The sequence below is a fragment of the Hippopotamus amphibius genome, chromosome 7 (genome assembly GCF_030028045.1).
Source record: "Hippopotamus amphibius kiboko isolate mHipAmp2 chromosome 7, mHipAmp2.hap2, whole genome shotgun sequence".
In the NCBI taxonomy this organism is placed as follows: domain Eukaryota; kingdom Metazoa; phylum Chordata; class Mammalia; order Artiodactyla; family Hippopotamidae; genus Hippopotamus; species Hippopotamus amphibius.
The window spans coordinates 126,061,390-126,076,512 of record NC_080192.1 but is presented as its reverse complement, the minus strand read 5'-3'; the positions used below and the strand labels follow the sequence as shown (position 1 = coordinate 126,076,512).

General features: G+C 42.8%; 2 protein-coding genes across 9 annotated transcripts in view; one reads left to right on the top strand and one right to left on the bottom strand.

Moving 5' to 3' along the window:
- CLIP4 (CAP-Gly domain containing linker protein family member 4) overlaps positions 1-2,305 on the top strand; it is a 123,505-nt gene extending 121,200 nt beyond the window's left edge. For all 8 annotated transcript variants that reach the window (XM_057742306.1, XM_057742308.1, XM_057742307.1 and 5 more), the window contains one exon: positions 65-2,305. In XM_057742306.1, coding sequence (XP_057598289.1) covers positions 65-386 — 322 coding nt within the window. In that variant the 3' untranslated portion in view covers positions 387-2,305. The remainder of the gene's footprint in view (positions 1-64) is intronic.
- An 8,966-nt stretch (positions 2,306-11,271) lies between these two features.
- Positions 11,272-15,123, bottom strand: part of ALK (ALK receptor tyrosine kinase) — a 695,731-nt gene continuing 691,879 nt past the window's right edge. Inside the window, exons 27-29 of the mRNA XM_057743015.1 lie at positions 14,637-14,771; positions 13,880-13,970; positions 11,272-11,970 (exon numbers count right to left, since the gene is read on the bottom strand). Of these exons, the coding sequence (XP_057598998.1) occupies positions 11,284-11,970; positions 13,880-13,970; positions 14,637-14,771 (913 nt within the window). The 3' untranslated portion in view covers positions 11,272-11,283. The remainder of the gene's footprint in view (positions 11,971-13,879; positions 13,971-14,636; positions 14,772-15,123) is intronic.

Sequence of the window (15,123 nt, the reverse complement as noted above, 5' to 3'; positions counted from 1 at the left end):
ATGGTGAATTGCATCGTGTGGCTTTTGTACTTTTAAGAGTCTCTCTCGCGCCCCCCCTGCACAGGTCGAAGCCTGCGCTGCGCCGCAGCTGGAGCGGCAGCACCACGGCCGGCGGCCTGGAGGGGCGCGTGAGGCTGCGCGAGGGCTCCCAGGTGCTCCTCACCAGCTCCAGCGAGGTGGGCACCGTGAGGTACGTGGGCCCCGCTGACTTTGCCTCAGGGATCTGGCTCGGCCTGGAGCTTCGAAGCGCCAAGGGAAGGAATGATGGGTCCGTGGGAGAGAAACGCTACTTCACCTGCAAGCCAAACCATGGGGTCCTAGTGAGGCCCAGCAGAGTGACCTACCGGGGAATAAACGGGTCAAAGCTTGTGGACGAGAATTGTTGAGTTAAAATTCTACAATATTGAATGAGCTCATATATATAGATACACACACACACACGCACACACACACATACACACACACATATATAATATAAAATAGAGTCCGTGGCAAATGGTTTACTTTATTTAGCCATTATTTAAAATTTGAAAATATAGCTATCTTCATAAAAACCATTATAACAGTTCAGAGAGACTCCTTTAAGAAACTAGAAATATGACTATGATAATCATGGGTCTCTTAAAACAATTTCAAAATAAGCCCTCCCCCCCGCCTTTTTTTAAAAAAAAAAAAAAGAAAGAAAGCTTTAGACCCAAGAGAATTCTGAGACTTGGGGAAAAAAATGTGCCATTAGGTGACCGACTGATGTTGCTTACTCTGTCTCATTTTTGCACAGAATAGTGGATTTTGCATATGCCATAATTGTGAAGGTTTTCACTAGCTTTGGTTAACATAAGACGTTCACATGACCTTTTTCTGTCAAGTATTTTTGGAGTTTTTATTTCTTTCTGTACTGATAAGGACAATAAGAGAATACTAGCTGTGTGACTAGTATATTTTTCGTGTCTTTGGGTCAAGTTACATGCCCTTCCAGGAATGCCCAGCCTGAGGGTGCATGGGCCTTAGGGGCTCTGGAGCCCAGCCTCTCGACCGCTGCCAGGGTCACAAGCTAGCTGGTTACCAGAGCTCTGACCAGAACATGGGTCTCCTGACCTGTGGTGTGGGCTCTTTCTGCTGTGTAAAGTGTGTCATCTCAGATCTTTCTTCTGTGTGGATGACTGCCTCATCTGGAGGAACTACAGAAACCCATGATTAGCCTTCTGAATTCAAGTCACAATTAGAATTTTTTGCACATGCTTATTGGACATATCTATAAAACACACACGTATGAAGCACTTTTAAAATGAAACATGATGCACTTTCCTTTTTGTGGAGAATTTGCCATCATTCCTCTGGGGATATGAAAAACATTAAAAAAATTATATTTAGGATAAGAGAACAAATTAAGATGGGTTAAGAAGAATGTAGTAACTATTCATTTAAATGTTTATGGTTTCTCAGTTTTTTTGCTTTATTATTCATAAAACTGGTGTTGCTTTGCTGTCGTTGCAGTTTTTATATTTTCAAGTGTTGCAGAATTCAGCCTGTTATAAAGCTGCAGAACTGTATCATGTTTTTATTTTCCTTTTGAGCACATGTTAACAAACTAAACTTCATAATAGAGTGATGTAGTAATGCAGAACATTTGTGTCGTGGGTGTGTATTGAAGTTTGTCCTATATGGATAAAGATATATCTTTTATTGTAGATATTTAGACTCTAAACTACCACAGAATATCGGAACAGTTTGCTTTATAAGATTAAAAGCATCCTTCAAAATGGAGCTTGCTTTTGTGCTTTAGAAATAATACGTTGAACTATTTTGCAATATACTATTTAAAATCTAAATTCTGTTGCTTTGCTGCCTTTTTAAAAAAGTGTGAAATTTCAAATATTGCTAGAGCTATTTTCCTGAAATACATTTGCAAAATAAGGCTGCTTTATAATCAAGGAATATTTTTGATTGAAGAAAGTGACTGTACTGTGATTCGAAAGTAAAGTTATTTTATTATATAGTTTATTTCTTTTAAAAACTCTATTTATACTGTACCGTGAAATCCATGACTACACTGAACTTGGATGTCCATAATTCTTCCTGTTAAATATAAAATCCTATCGGTTAGTAACAGTAATGGCCAACAATGAATTTATTTTGAGGTCAGAGAACCACTTGTTCTCATATTTAGATTAGGATTATTAAATCCATGTACTGTGTATGTTTACATATGCTGTTCATAAAAATGAGTTTTCATTTGTGTTTTGCTTATGTCATTCAAAGTTCACTTCCTGAGCATTAATAAAAAGGGAAGCTGTTTTGGTTTGGAGTGGCATGTTGTCATTGACCCTGCCCGCAACTCTCCTTTTCTCAGGTACTCAGAATACTTATGCTTTGTATTTAACTTTTGTTCTTCTTACAGTCATGAATGGATTTGTCCTGTCCCTACCCTACAGCAGTGGTGCCCAACCTTTTTAGCACTAGGGACCGGTTTCATGGAAGAACACTTTTCCATGGACCAGGGGGCAGGGGGATGGTTTCCGGAGGATTCAAGCACATTATTGTGCACTTTATTTCTATTACTATTACACTGTACTAGATAATGAAATAATTATACAACTCACCATAATGCAGAACCAGCTCCACCTCAGATCATCAGGCATTAGATTCTCATAAGGAGCATACAACCTGGATCCCTCGCACGTGCAGTTCACGGTAGGGTTCGTGCTCCTATGAGAATCCAGTGCCGCTGTTGATCTGACAGGAGGCGGAGCTCAGGCAGTTATGTGAGCGATGGGGAACGGCTGTAAATCCAAATGAAGCTTCACTCACTAGCCCGCTGCTCACCTCCTGCTGTGTGGCCCAGTTCCTAACAGGCCACGGACTGGTACCTGGAGCTTGGGGACCCCTCCCCTATAAAGAGTCTGAAAAGAGTACCCTGCTTCTACTCAGCAAATAAAGTTATGTTTTTAGCTATTCTTCTATTATATTGTTTTGATGGACAGAGAGCCATTTAAGAAAAGAATGTATTTCTGTGGTTTTCTAAATTGCTGAATTATCTTTTATACCAATGGGATTTTCTTTGTTGATTTAGGGTAGGATAGAAAACTTTGAGTTCATAGATTTAAAAATACATATAAATATCTACATTCTACTAAAAGGCTTTGTTTCTATATTTTAAGGTAATTTGATGGGAGTGTATATTTTTTTTAATTAAAAAAAATTTTTTTGGCTGCGTTGGGTCTTCATTGCTGCACTTGGGCTTTCTCTAGTTGCGGTGATCAGGGCCTACTCTTCGTTATGGTCTGTGGGCTTCTCATTGTGGTGGCTTTTCTTGTGGAGCACGGGCTCTAGGCACACGAACTTCAGTAGTTGCAACACATGGGCTCAGTAGTTGTGGCACACAGGCTTGGTTGCTCTGCGGCATGTGGGATCTTCCGGGACCCGGGCTCGAACCCGTGTCCCCTGTATTGGCGGGCAGATTTTTAACCACTGTGCCACCAGAGAAGACCCTGACGGGAGTATTTCTTAAGTGCTTACAGACATTTGTGGAATCTGAGCTGAGACGTAACCTTGGTGAGTCCCTTGCACTGTCCTCTCCTGAACTCTTCTCCCCTGTCATGTTATTTTTCTCCTTAGCATTTACCACCCTCGATCATGCTAAACTTTTTGCTCGTTACTTGTCCTGTCCCTCACGGGACTGAGGAATGGATTTGAACTGTTTTGTTCATCACTTCATCCTTAACACCTGAAGTAATACTTGGCACCTACTGCATGCTCGGGAAACCTTTGTTGAATGAACAGAGGCAGTGGGGGCCATCAGTGGTTTAAAGTAGAGGTGTTGTGTCCCCAGCTGCAGCCAGGTGGGCTTGAGAGAACAGGCTGTGAGGTGGGTAAATTTTGCTGGGTAAAGGAGGACAAACGACAAGAAAGGTTTGCATCATGGTAGCCCAACTTTTAGTGACATGAAGGAGATAGAAAGATGTTGGGTGTCAGGGGTAGAAAGGGGGCAGAAAAGACACAGAGGGACCACCTAACTGCCTGTTTTCCCTGGGGCAGGCTTTGAATTTCTGTGTGATAGGATGATAATTTAGGGAACACAGTAACACATGTGGTCTCACACAGGTAGGAGGAACTGGATCTCACACAGGTGTGCACAGCATTGGTTTCCGGTGCCAGGCATTTTTATTTCAGAGTTTTATTTTGGACCTACCTATTTAGACTATGTGGTAATATTATTTAAACTATGTTGACTGATGGCTAGAGACCTAATGTGTTAAGATTCATTCTTAGGAAACAGATCTAGTACTTGTAGCTGTTCACTGGATATTTGTTATCTAAATGATTGACTCAGAGACATGTAACATGTATTGCCACATGGCAAGCAAGTAGGAGAATTTATTTTTTATTTTTCTTCATGCCCTTTGCTTCACTACACTTATTTATAATACAAACACAGTGGTTAATACAAAACTCACATTATCACATATAATTTTAGTAATTGTTTAGTAATATCCCTTGGTACATAGGCCCTTATTTACAAACAATGTCACATAAGCTGCTTGAATATACAATAGACATTCTCAGTGGAGCTTGTGTGTGGGCTGAACAAGTTAACTAGGTCGTGTTAAGATTTTATTACAAGCAGAATATGATGCCTTTGCATAGGCAAAAAGAATTTTTTCTAGCAAAGTTTTTGCCAATGCTCCTTTTTTTAGGAGGGAAAAAGAAGTTTCTGTGGAGGAGTTAGAGTGGATGGGCACATGTTACTGACAACAATATACTTTCATTACACGTGGTAGAAATAAACTCTTTTCTGCTTGTAGCCTTTTCCCTTGAGGAGAAAGGCAGCAAAGAGTGTGGGAACCTTTGTTCTTCTCATCCCTTTAGAATATCTTATAAAGAATAGAATTTTCCTGATAAAGCAGCAGCAGGTCTCATCATTTTTCAGTTCAAATAGGGAAGTGTGGTTGTAGTGCTGCGGAGGTTCTGAGTTATGCTCGTAGAGATACTCTCAGTGTTTAAGTTGAGACTCTTTAGCTTAAAACATAATCTGTCCCCAGTGATCACTGCTGTTATTTGACACATGATCATAAGTATGGTTGTAATTTCAGCTCTAAAACCCTAAATGAACCCAGATGTCAAGTTTGTTGCTCCTGTAGATATGCAGGTCTTTACACGCAGGCACACCTTGTACACCTCTTTGTCCTCGGAGGAACTGGTCTCAGGATTGGATATTTAGAGTTGTTTGAATTGGATAATGAAATTAAATAGGAGTCTCAGGAAGCTGCTTGCGCTGAACTGAATTTGAATTTGAAGCATTCCTGAAGTTTCGGAAGTTTAAATATCCAGATGCTGTGTTCTCCTTGACCCGTGCTGATCTCATAGAGGTTAAGTTCTTTCATCTCCAGCCTGATAGAGGCGTTACTTGAAGTACCCTTTCCTTCTTCAAGACTGAACTAATTATTTTTCACATAACAAATCAAGTCTGACATGGAAATGAATCAGGTTAAAATTACATGCACAGCTTCAAGCCATTCTTTTTATTCTTTCTCTAATATGATTTCTGAGATTCAGCTTAAATCTCAGTCAACAGTATTGATGATATTGGCTGTCCCTGACAGTTCTTGTTATGAAGGATAGATGTTACTTTGCAGTATCTTTGGGGAAAATATCCTAAAATGGAATTTAAAATGAGTTTTAATAGTCATAAAAGTCCCATATTGATGGCAGGGGAGAGTGGGTTTTGCATCATACACAACAGAGGAAAGGATTAAAGTGAAAATTTCCAGCCTCCTTTATTGAACCTGCCAGTAAAAATGGATTTCTAATAAGAATTCCAGTAGATTATATGTATCAGTTAAAAATGTTGTGATTTTTCTCAAGCGATCTGATCTTTTCTCTTTCTTGACGGGACTAGAGCTTAGGGAAGTAAGAAATAGCATGCGATTTCTTGAGGTCTCACTTCACACTCCCTGGTATGTGACAGAGGAAAATCCAGTGTCATGTTCTGCTTTAGTTTCTTTTATAAAACATCACCAGCTGCTTACTGGTACCTACATGAGGAAAAAGAATTTGTCTTTAATCTTTCTTTACTTCTCTGAGAACTCTGAAATACCACATAAATATTATTTTGAAATAATGCAAAAATATTTCGATTTCTTTTTCTCAGCTGTTAGATGCACTAAAATGTAGAAAATTGCCTGCAGTCATCACAGTCTCCTCTTGTGGTGGGGCATTTGAGTTGGCTACCTTTTGGGGATTCCCTATTTCTAGATCCACCATAAAGCTATATAATTCGGAATAGGTTTCCATAAGCTGCCCCCCCGTGGCAGTGGGCGTCTCCACAAACCTGAAAAGAGGGATTCTGTCTAATCCAGTGGTGATTGGGAGAGAAGACTCCTGTTATTTAGTGAATTCCTCACCGTAATGGTTCCATGATGCTTGTCAGAGATGCCCGCCTCCAGAGACACCACCTGGTCTCAAACGTGTGGCTTATCCTGACCTCTGTTACTCTGGGAATGAGCATGGACAGAAAGTGCATCAGATCTGTCGTCAAATATTCGTGTGGTAAAAGATAACGTTCGGGTGACAAGTCACATGGTTTTACTTTGCTAATAAGGCTGCCATTGTAGCACATGTAACAAAAGAGAAATAAGTGGTGTCATGGTAAGCGTGAAGGTCATTAAACAGATGTGATTCTCATAGTCCTGTGTCAGCTTTGCTTCTTTCAGGAAACCACTCCAGATTAACCTCATTTTGTTATGTTAATGATTTTATGATTTGTTAAAGAGATCTTTGAATAGAACAATAAACAGAGAACTGATGCTAAACTTCTTTCTGGTCTACTTTTGTATAAATATTAACTATAATTTGGCTCACTGGGATTGTGCACTGAATTAATTGGCTTTGGCTCAGAATGAATTTCTCTCTCTCACATGCGCGCGCACACACACACACACACACACACACGTGCGCGCATACACACCAATCATGTCCTACCAACTGTGGGTCAGATGTTGGGATTTACCTTACACAGAGGTGATGTCTTACAGAATCACAGGCTTCAGAGTTGGAAGGGGCCCTTTGAGACCAAACTGCTCATGTTTTTAAATGAGAAAGTAAGAGTTTAACTTGCTCGAGTCATGTAGGTAGGTAATTGCTGCCTAATACCTGGGCTCGTAACGCCTGCTCCGTCTGCCTGCTGTTTCTCAGATAATGGATGGGCGCTAAACCATGCAAAATATTATAACCGTCTGAGGTTTTATCCGTCTGATAGTCATCTGTACTGGCAAACAACCTCTCAACATGTAAACGCTCTAGGGAGCATTAATATACTAGTTGCTAAGACTTCGTGAGTTCATTTAGTAAGACTGTCTTTCAGTTAATACCGGCTGAAACGCGCCTGCCCAACAAGCCTTTTAGTGATGGCAGGATAACTAATTGTGAGAAACTGGTTTCAAGGAGATGGTAGGCCTTAGTAGAGTAATGGAGTGGGGCGACCGCGGGAGGACACGTCAAGCAGAGGGACCTGAGGCTTGGACAGGGGACGGCGCTGCAGACAGACCCAGTAACTGTGGTTCTCCTGGGGTAAGCCTGGTGGTGCCGTCTTTACACGGAAGGGTAACATGCTGGTTTACATTTACTGAACACTGAAGAAGGGGAGTCGTGGTTAGAGTCTGTGATCCTCCCTGCCCCCAACTCTATGTCAGATTCTTTTCTTACACTGAGCTTTTCAAATGTTTCAAAGTTGTTAAGCTAGAGCTAAAAATAGCTTTGTACTTGAGTGGTGCATTAAAAATTAAATACACCTACCTACTCAGGATGCCAAATCAAAAACAGAATCTTAATAGAAGCCTTACTATTTGTTCTCAGTAATTATCTTTTATTTTAGGGCATCTTGTGGAGGATTATGGGAATGCTGGGTTTTGTATGTTCACACAACAGCACAGGGAACCATCTGCTGCAATGAAATTAGCAAAGTCAAGTTGTATGTTCTTTGGGGACCCATTTAAAAAGTCATTAGCTAAAGACAAATTGACAACACACTTCATACATTTTATGAATCTTGTCATGGGAAGTCTGTTATTCAGAGAAGTCCAAATTCATATGCATCATGTTTTAGGTCTACAAAACTCATGTGAATTTTAATCCTACTATTACTGGAGAACAATCTATCAAAATAGCCTGATCCCTTAGAATTTCTTAGTGGTGTGCCCTGTGAATTTGGATGTAAAAGCCCCACATTTTAAGGAATAAAGTTAATCTGTAGTTACATAATATCTTATAGCTGTAGAGTTTACCAAGAACTATATGGAAAGGCCAGAAATTTTTAAAACAGAAATCATCAAATTGATTAAATAGCTTCCTTTGAGGCTTATTTTTTAACACTAAGTGTGGTAGTCTTTACATTCTTCTTTGGAGCTGAAAGGACTTGGTTCTGGTAGGGTTCTTGCTAGTATCATTAAACGAGTGACAGACAAAGCCAGCGTGGCACAAAAGGGCCACACAGGACTGGTGGGGAGGGCAGGTGTGCAGACACACACACTGACTTGAAATTCTCCCACACCCAACCCAAATCACTTGGGAATTCAAGAGGCGTGAGAGGGCGCGCTTGTGCCTTCACACCGCTTTACTCTCCCTGAGAGGCGGTGAGAAAGGGAAGTTATTATCCTCATGTTGTAGGATATGTGGAGACATGGAGGTGCAGACAGCTCTGATAACTCTGAGAGCCAGGACGCACATCTAACGGGCTAGAAAATCTGGTCTTTCAACTACTAAGTAGGTCTTACTGTTTCTAAACAATGAAGTTTATTCCTGATACGTTGATTTGCTATAATTTTGAGATGCCACATATTGATAAGCTGGTCATTCCTCTCAAATTGCCAATTTTCCAGTGGAACGACTGTGAACTTATGAGCTTCTTTATAGACATAGAATATGAATAATTATCTAGCTTACGGTTTAATTAACATAGCTTCTACAGACTTCATTTGTGCCTGTTCATGTTCTAGGTGGAACTGTCCACATAATTAATAAATATGAGTCCACAGTATCTGTACAGATTGCTGGAGCCATACGGCTGGAGCAATGTTGAGTGGACAACAGTCCAGATTAATACCGTGCGGATGCATGGGCTTACAGCGCATTAAATGAAACATCTTGAGGTCCGTCATAGCTCAGTGTGGAGCTGTTTATTACCCACGTAGACAAGCTTTTAAGATTGGACTATCATTTACATGAAAATTGATAGCAATAAAGACGATTATAGAGAATCAACAAATCAATCTCAGTGGTAGTAAGGCACAACCTGAAAATGTAATGCGTGTGTAGCTTTTAAGAAGAGAAAGGGATAAGATTTTTTTCCTTGTTAATGAAAGCGTTGGCTATTTAACCGTGTAGCATGCTCCCTGTTTAATTGGTTACTGCTGTTACAAATACAAAATGAAATTGTTCTCAGTTTTGACAGCCTCTCTGTCATTATCCTTTTAAGGAGAGTGTTTTTCAAAGTGTGATTCTTGGACCCCCTTCAGGTGGTTTATGAGTTAGATTCATGTTTGTATCATTAGGCTATTTGTGCCGGGCATAAGCTAAAACTTTATTGATACAGGTATTCAGAGGTGAGTTCATTCATGTTTCATCTTCATGTGTGTCTGATTAAAATATTTTTGGCAGGTAAGCAGATAAGGAAAAGTGATGTCCAGGGTATCAATGCTTCTGGAGATGTGTAGGACTGCTGCCGAGGGCAGGGCTCTGCCAGGGGGAATCAGCACTCACTGGTCTAGTATTGGCTTAGAACAGAATGGCTTTCCCACGTCCAGAGTGAGACTTTTGATGTAGGTGAAATTGAGAAGATAGGGGAAAAGGTAGATATACACAGTCCTTTTGCTTGGGAATGCTTAGTGTCTAACAAGCGATAAAAAATGCTTTCTTCCCAAAGTGATGTTTTGGCACAGCTACCACCAGAAAAGAAACTGGGCAAGAGAATGAAGGGGAGCAGAAAGAATGAGATGAAAACTTACGGATAAAGCATCATTGCATACGTACATGTGTAAGATTTAACAGATTCCCAACCCATCTGCATGGAGATAAATTTCACCTGCGAAAATCAAGTTCAAAACGCTCATTGTAACATGTCACTGTCAACCTCAGCACTCCAAGTGTTCCTTAGTTCCTTTACTCAGTTGCCCAGAGGAAAAATTCTTAGTCTGTATTTGACAGGTATACAAATTATGCTATATGTATTTCAGCTAATTTGTGTTCCCATGTATGCTAGAATCACATGATTAAGGGAGAGGAAACTTGGGTGAAGCCTGGATGGAAGGATACTGCATCAGTACCTCTCCTTTAGGACCACTGGAGGGCCTGCTACTCCAATGATCCATTGCTACGAGTAGAAACTTCAACTTGGTAACCTTCGTGATTGAAATTGTTAGAAGGTTTGACATTAATGCCCATGAATGGATATGTTTTTATGCTTTGATGTGTCACTGCTGCTTAGATTTTTTCTTTTTAAAATCATCAGAGTTTATTTTAGTGGAAAGTTTTAAAATTGGTAATTAATAATTTAAATCTTGAGTTTTCAAACGCAATAGGAAACCTCACACTCGGTTGTTCACTTTTAGTAGGAGGATTTTCTTAAGGCATGAGGTATACTAATAGGATGTTGGAATCTCTGGATCTGTACTGGTGTTTGATCATCCTCAAAGCACTCTGAGTATTTGCATTTCATTTAGATGAGTGTATACACATTTTCTTTCTACTGCTGTAACTATGCACCACATTTTTACAATCGTTGACGAATCAGCCCAATTGAAAGCATCCAAACGTCATCCACAGTGACGTTTCAGTGTGTTGTCTATGATTTTTCTTTTCCAAGTAAAGAATGTCTTTCTCCGTGCTGACTCACTACAGGGAACTCCTTTCTGCTCCCTCTGCCCTCAAGTGGTCCAGGCCCACATCAACAAGGTAAGGGAGCATCTGTGACTCCCGCCAGGAAACACAGGAGCGCTCATTCTGCGTGCGCGGAGGCGGCGCGCACAGGATTAGAAAGAAACAGGAGGAGGTGGACACCAACCGTGCGCCAAAGCCCTACGCAGCCCCTTCCGGGCCTCGTGGTCCTCACTCGTCTTTACGAAATTTTCTCCTCTTGAAAGAATAGGATGAACCCGCGCTCAAAACCTTTTGAAGCAATTTGAAAATACAGCGTCTTGTGTGGCACTTCAAGACAAGCTGGCACAGAATGAAAAGTGACGTCGGGTCTGTGGCGTGCGGGGGAGCCGTTACCTGTCCCGCCCGGGGCCGGGCTCAGGGCGCAGGCTGGCCCTTGGGCGCGGGGTCCTCGTAGCGGCCCGGGCCCGGGGCGGCGGCCTCCGGGGGGAAGCCCTGCTGCTGGTAGCCGTAGTTGACGGTGCCGCAGGGGAAGTGGCGCAGCCGGAACAGCGGCACGTCCCTCAGGCTGGCGCTCAGCGCCGACGGCTCCAGCAGCAGCGAGGCGGCCGGGCGGCGGGCGGCGGCCGCGGGGGCTGGGACGGCGCGGCCGCCCTCGCCGCCCGGGTTCCCCCTCTCGCGCTGCTCCTCCTTGGCCGGGGGCGTGTTCTTTTTGGTGGGCTTCTCTGTGAACCAGGAGCCGTAGGTGGGGTTCCACAGGCTGGTGGGCTTGTTTCTGGCCCCTTGGACGTGGTGCAGCTCCGAGGGCGGGTTGGACTGGGAGAAGGCCATGTTCACGTGTCCGCCCTCCGCGGCCGGCGCCCTGGCGCCGCGGACAGAGGCCTCCGCAGCCGCGGGCTTCTTGCCGGCTTTGGCCGAGGGAGCAGCGGGAGGCAGGGCGGCGGCGGCGGCCGGCTCGCGGCCCTCCTCCCGCCGGGCCTGGGGAGCGGAGACCAGCAGCGGAGGGATGCCCTCAGGGTCCTTGGGCCTCATGGGCACCTTCTCTTCCTCCTCCACGAGGGGCCCGTATTCTATGGGCAGAGCCGTGTTGATCACATCCGGGTCCTGCAGGTGGGAGAAAGGGACGGGTGGAAACTTTCAACCAGAGGCCAAACGGATTGGATCTGGACGATACCTTAGCAATGACGTCATCCAAACTTATTTAACAGATGAGGAAACCATTCAGTGTTCATTGGGAATGTGTTCATTTACAAGCGCGGGGGAATAAGACACAAACGGGAAATCATCCTCACCTCTGAAGACCTCGGGGGTACATGTGACTACAGAAGTGCGTGCAGGGTGCTGGGAGGGGGTGCCGGGAGGGGGTGCCGGGAAGGGGTGCCGGGAAGCGGCCCACTGCCTGGGGCAGGGGAGTGGGGTCCGGAAAGGCTTTGCAGAGAGCACCTCTGGGCAAATCTTACAGATTAATGGATTTAAAAATTTGTAAATTACTTTAAAAAGATGATTCCAGTCTATTCCCAGTGAAATCCGTTCAACTAAATAGAAAAGCCTGTATGTTTGTCTTCAGGTGTGTGTGTGTTTGTGTGTGTGGTGGGGGTGAGGGGAGGGGAAGAGAGACACACTATGTTGGCTTATAAGGTTAATTAACCTCTAGTTCTCTTCCTACCATTTCCATCATGTTTGGGTGGGCTACACTTGGTTGTAACATTTCTGTGATATATCATCATATCATTGCATGTGCCAATACCACAATGCAGTGGTTCTTTAGTTTGGATCTGATGAAACCCAGGAAATACTGAGGTGCTACGAGGAGAACCATTTACAAAATCAACTCTATGCTAAATCATTTTTACAGCAACAGACTAATATAGAAAAGCAGAAAGCAATTGCCAGAGATCTGAGGAAAATTTGTGGAAGAAAACTTAAAGTTGGGGAAACTTAACTCTAATATTTTATGCAAATTGGGAAGACCATTACTTCAGTTTAACAGAAAAGCATATAGTTCTAGTAGTCATCACTAAAGAGTTTAAAAATAAAAAATAACCACCTTCTAATTCTCTCTGCTTTAGTCTTTAGTTCTTTCCCTATTAATTATTAATTTCTATAGTGAGTCATTCAAAATATGCTTGTACAGAGCTCTCTGCTTTTAAGAAGGATCTTATGTACTTTGGAGAAAAAAAAATTACTTCAAAGTATATACTTAAGTGGTTGTACTCCATTAATATTACAACATAATAACCTAAAAACCACTGAACATCAAGTTCTCTGAAAAAACCCCAAATAACTTGAAGTCTATGTAGATAAATGCCTTCAGAGCTCAAAGGACCCGAAAGGATGGAATCATGAGGCCAAGAAATGGCTGCAGTGTGCAAATGTGTACGTCTGTTGTCACAATTAAGATGAGAGGGAGTTTAGAGAGGTAGTGTAGTCAGTATTGAGGCAGAGGTAGAAATAGAGGCAGACAGTATTTTCTGACTTCTAAAATGTTCTCCAGAATTAGATATCCTGGCAGAATGAGAGGCAAGAGAGGGGGGAAGAAAGCATATACAGCGGAGAGGAAAGACATGCCAGCATGAATGTGCCCGTGAGGCCGCTGGTGGTGCGGGTGGAGGGGCCGCCCTGAAGGAGGGGATACCCCTCCGCTGAGGATGGTGCAGGTGCAGAGATGAAGGGGGGGTGGTTCTCAGTTGATGGCCTCCACTCTTGAGGAGGTAGGAGGCATAGTCGAAAGGAGGCATAGCTGAAAATGTTATCCCATTTCTATCAAAAAAGGAAAAATTTAGTTCTTAGTGACAGAAGTGGGAGCAGAATTGCTGGGAAACCCTCAACGCCTCTTATGTGGCAGTGACTAGTATTTGTTTACAAAACAGGCAAACTGAGATACTACTCATTTTACTCTGTGATCGTAACTGATATTTCCTGGCTGATGTAACTGTTATTTCACATTTTAGTATTTGCCATCTTCAAGACTTTTCCATGTAAATGCTGGCCAAGGGGGTAAAAATGTTTATACCTGGGTGCAGTATTCAATCCTCTCCAAAATGATGGCAAAGTTGGGCCTGTCTTCAGGCTGATGTTGCCAGCACTGGGTCATTATCCGGTATCTAAAAGAACAAGAACATTAATTAAAATAAAGAGAAACAGGATGAAAAATACATTTTTTCCCCAGCACTTTTCTAAATGGGAATGAAGTGGCACTGTCTTCCAGGGTGGGGACTCATCTCGTCCCGTGGTTGGTGCATGCTGCCCTCTGCTGACGGGCAGAGTGTGACGGTGTATATAACACAGGGCTCGTGAACATGGACTTCTTGGTATTTATGTTCCATTCCTGAATTAAAGTCACCTCTGGGGCAGAGTATTCTATTTCCCATCTGCCTTGTTTGTGGGAAAGAGGTGAGGGATGCCAGACAGGACAGCAGAAAACGCAGGGAATAGAAACAAAGGAGACTCAAGACCCATGGTGTAGGGCAGCAGGGGCGGAGTCCGGGACACAGATTCCTAGGAGGTGCTTGAGGCCTGTGAGCCTGGGGAGTCCACAGCCTCCATCCAGACGATGGATACCTTTTCAGATGTGACATTACTGCTTTCGAGGGGCAGGAAGACTAACCCATCTCATTGAAGCCACAGACACATTCCTATCTTGGGGCATATTAAATGAGGTCAGCCACCTGTTCCTTCATCTTAAAACAAAAAGCATATGTGGCCGCAGATATCTTTTGAAAAGAAAAACTGTGCTTAGTAACTTGTAAAAATTCCTAAGAGAGTCGTACACAGGCCCGGGGCAGTTCTTAGGTGGGTCCATCCGTCCTCCACTGGTGACAAACTCCAGAACTTCCTGGTTGCTTTTGCTAGGGTATGGCATGTATCCAAGAGAGAAGATTTCCCACAGCAGCACTCCGAAGGACCTGCGCACAGGACGGGAGATGCAGATATGGGTACACGTGCACACACACACACACACACACACACATAAATATAACAGACGCACATACATAGACGTGTGTATACATATACACAGGGACACAAGCACAGACACAGACACACATACAGAGACACACACACACACGTACAATTTTAATTTTTTTACTTTCACATTTTTCCCACAATAAAGAATTCTTAATATGAAGAAAAAGAAAAGGAGAAAGTAGCCACACGTGAAGCTCCATAAAAAGATAACCAGCATCTTCTTTTTCTGTCCAAGTTTCTGTGCTTGAGATTTTTTTACATAATTGCTGTGATTTTTTTGTTGTTGCAAAT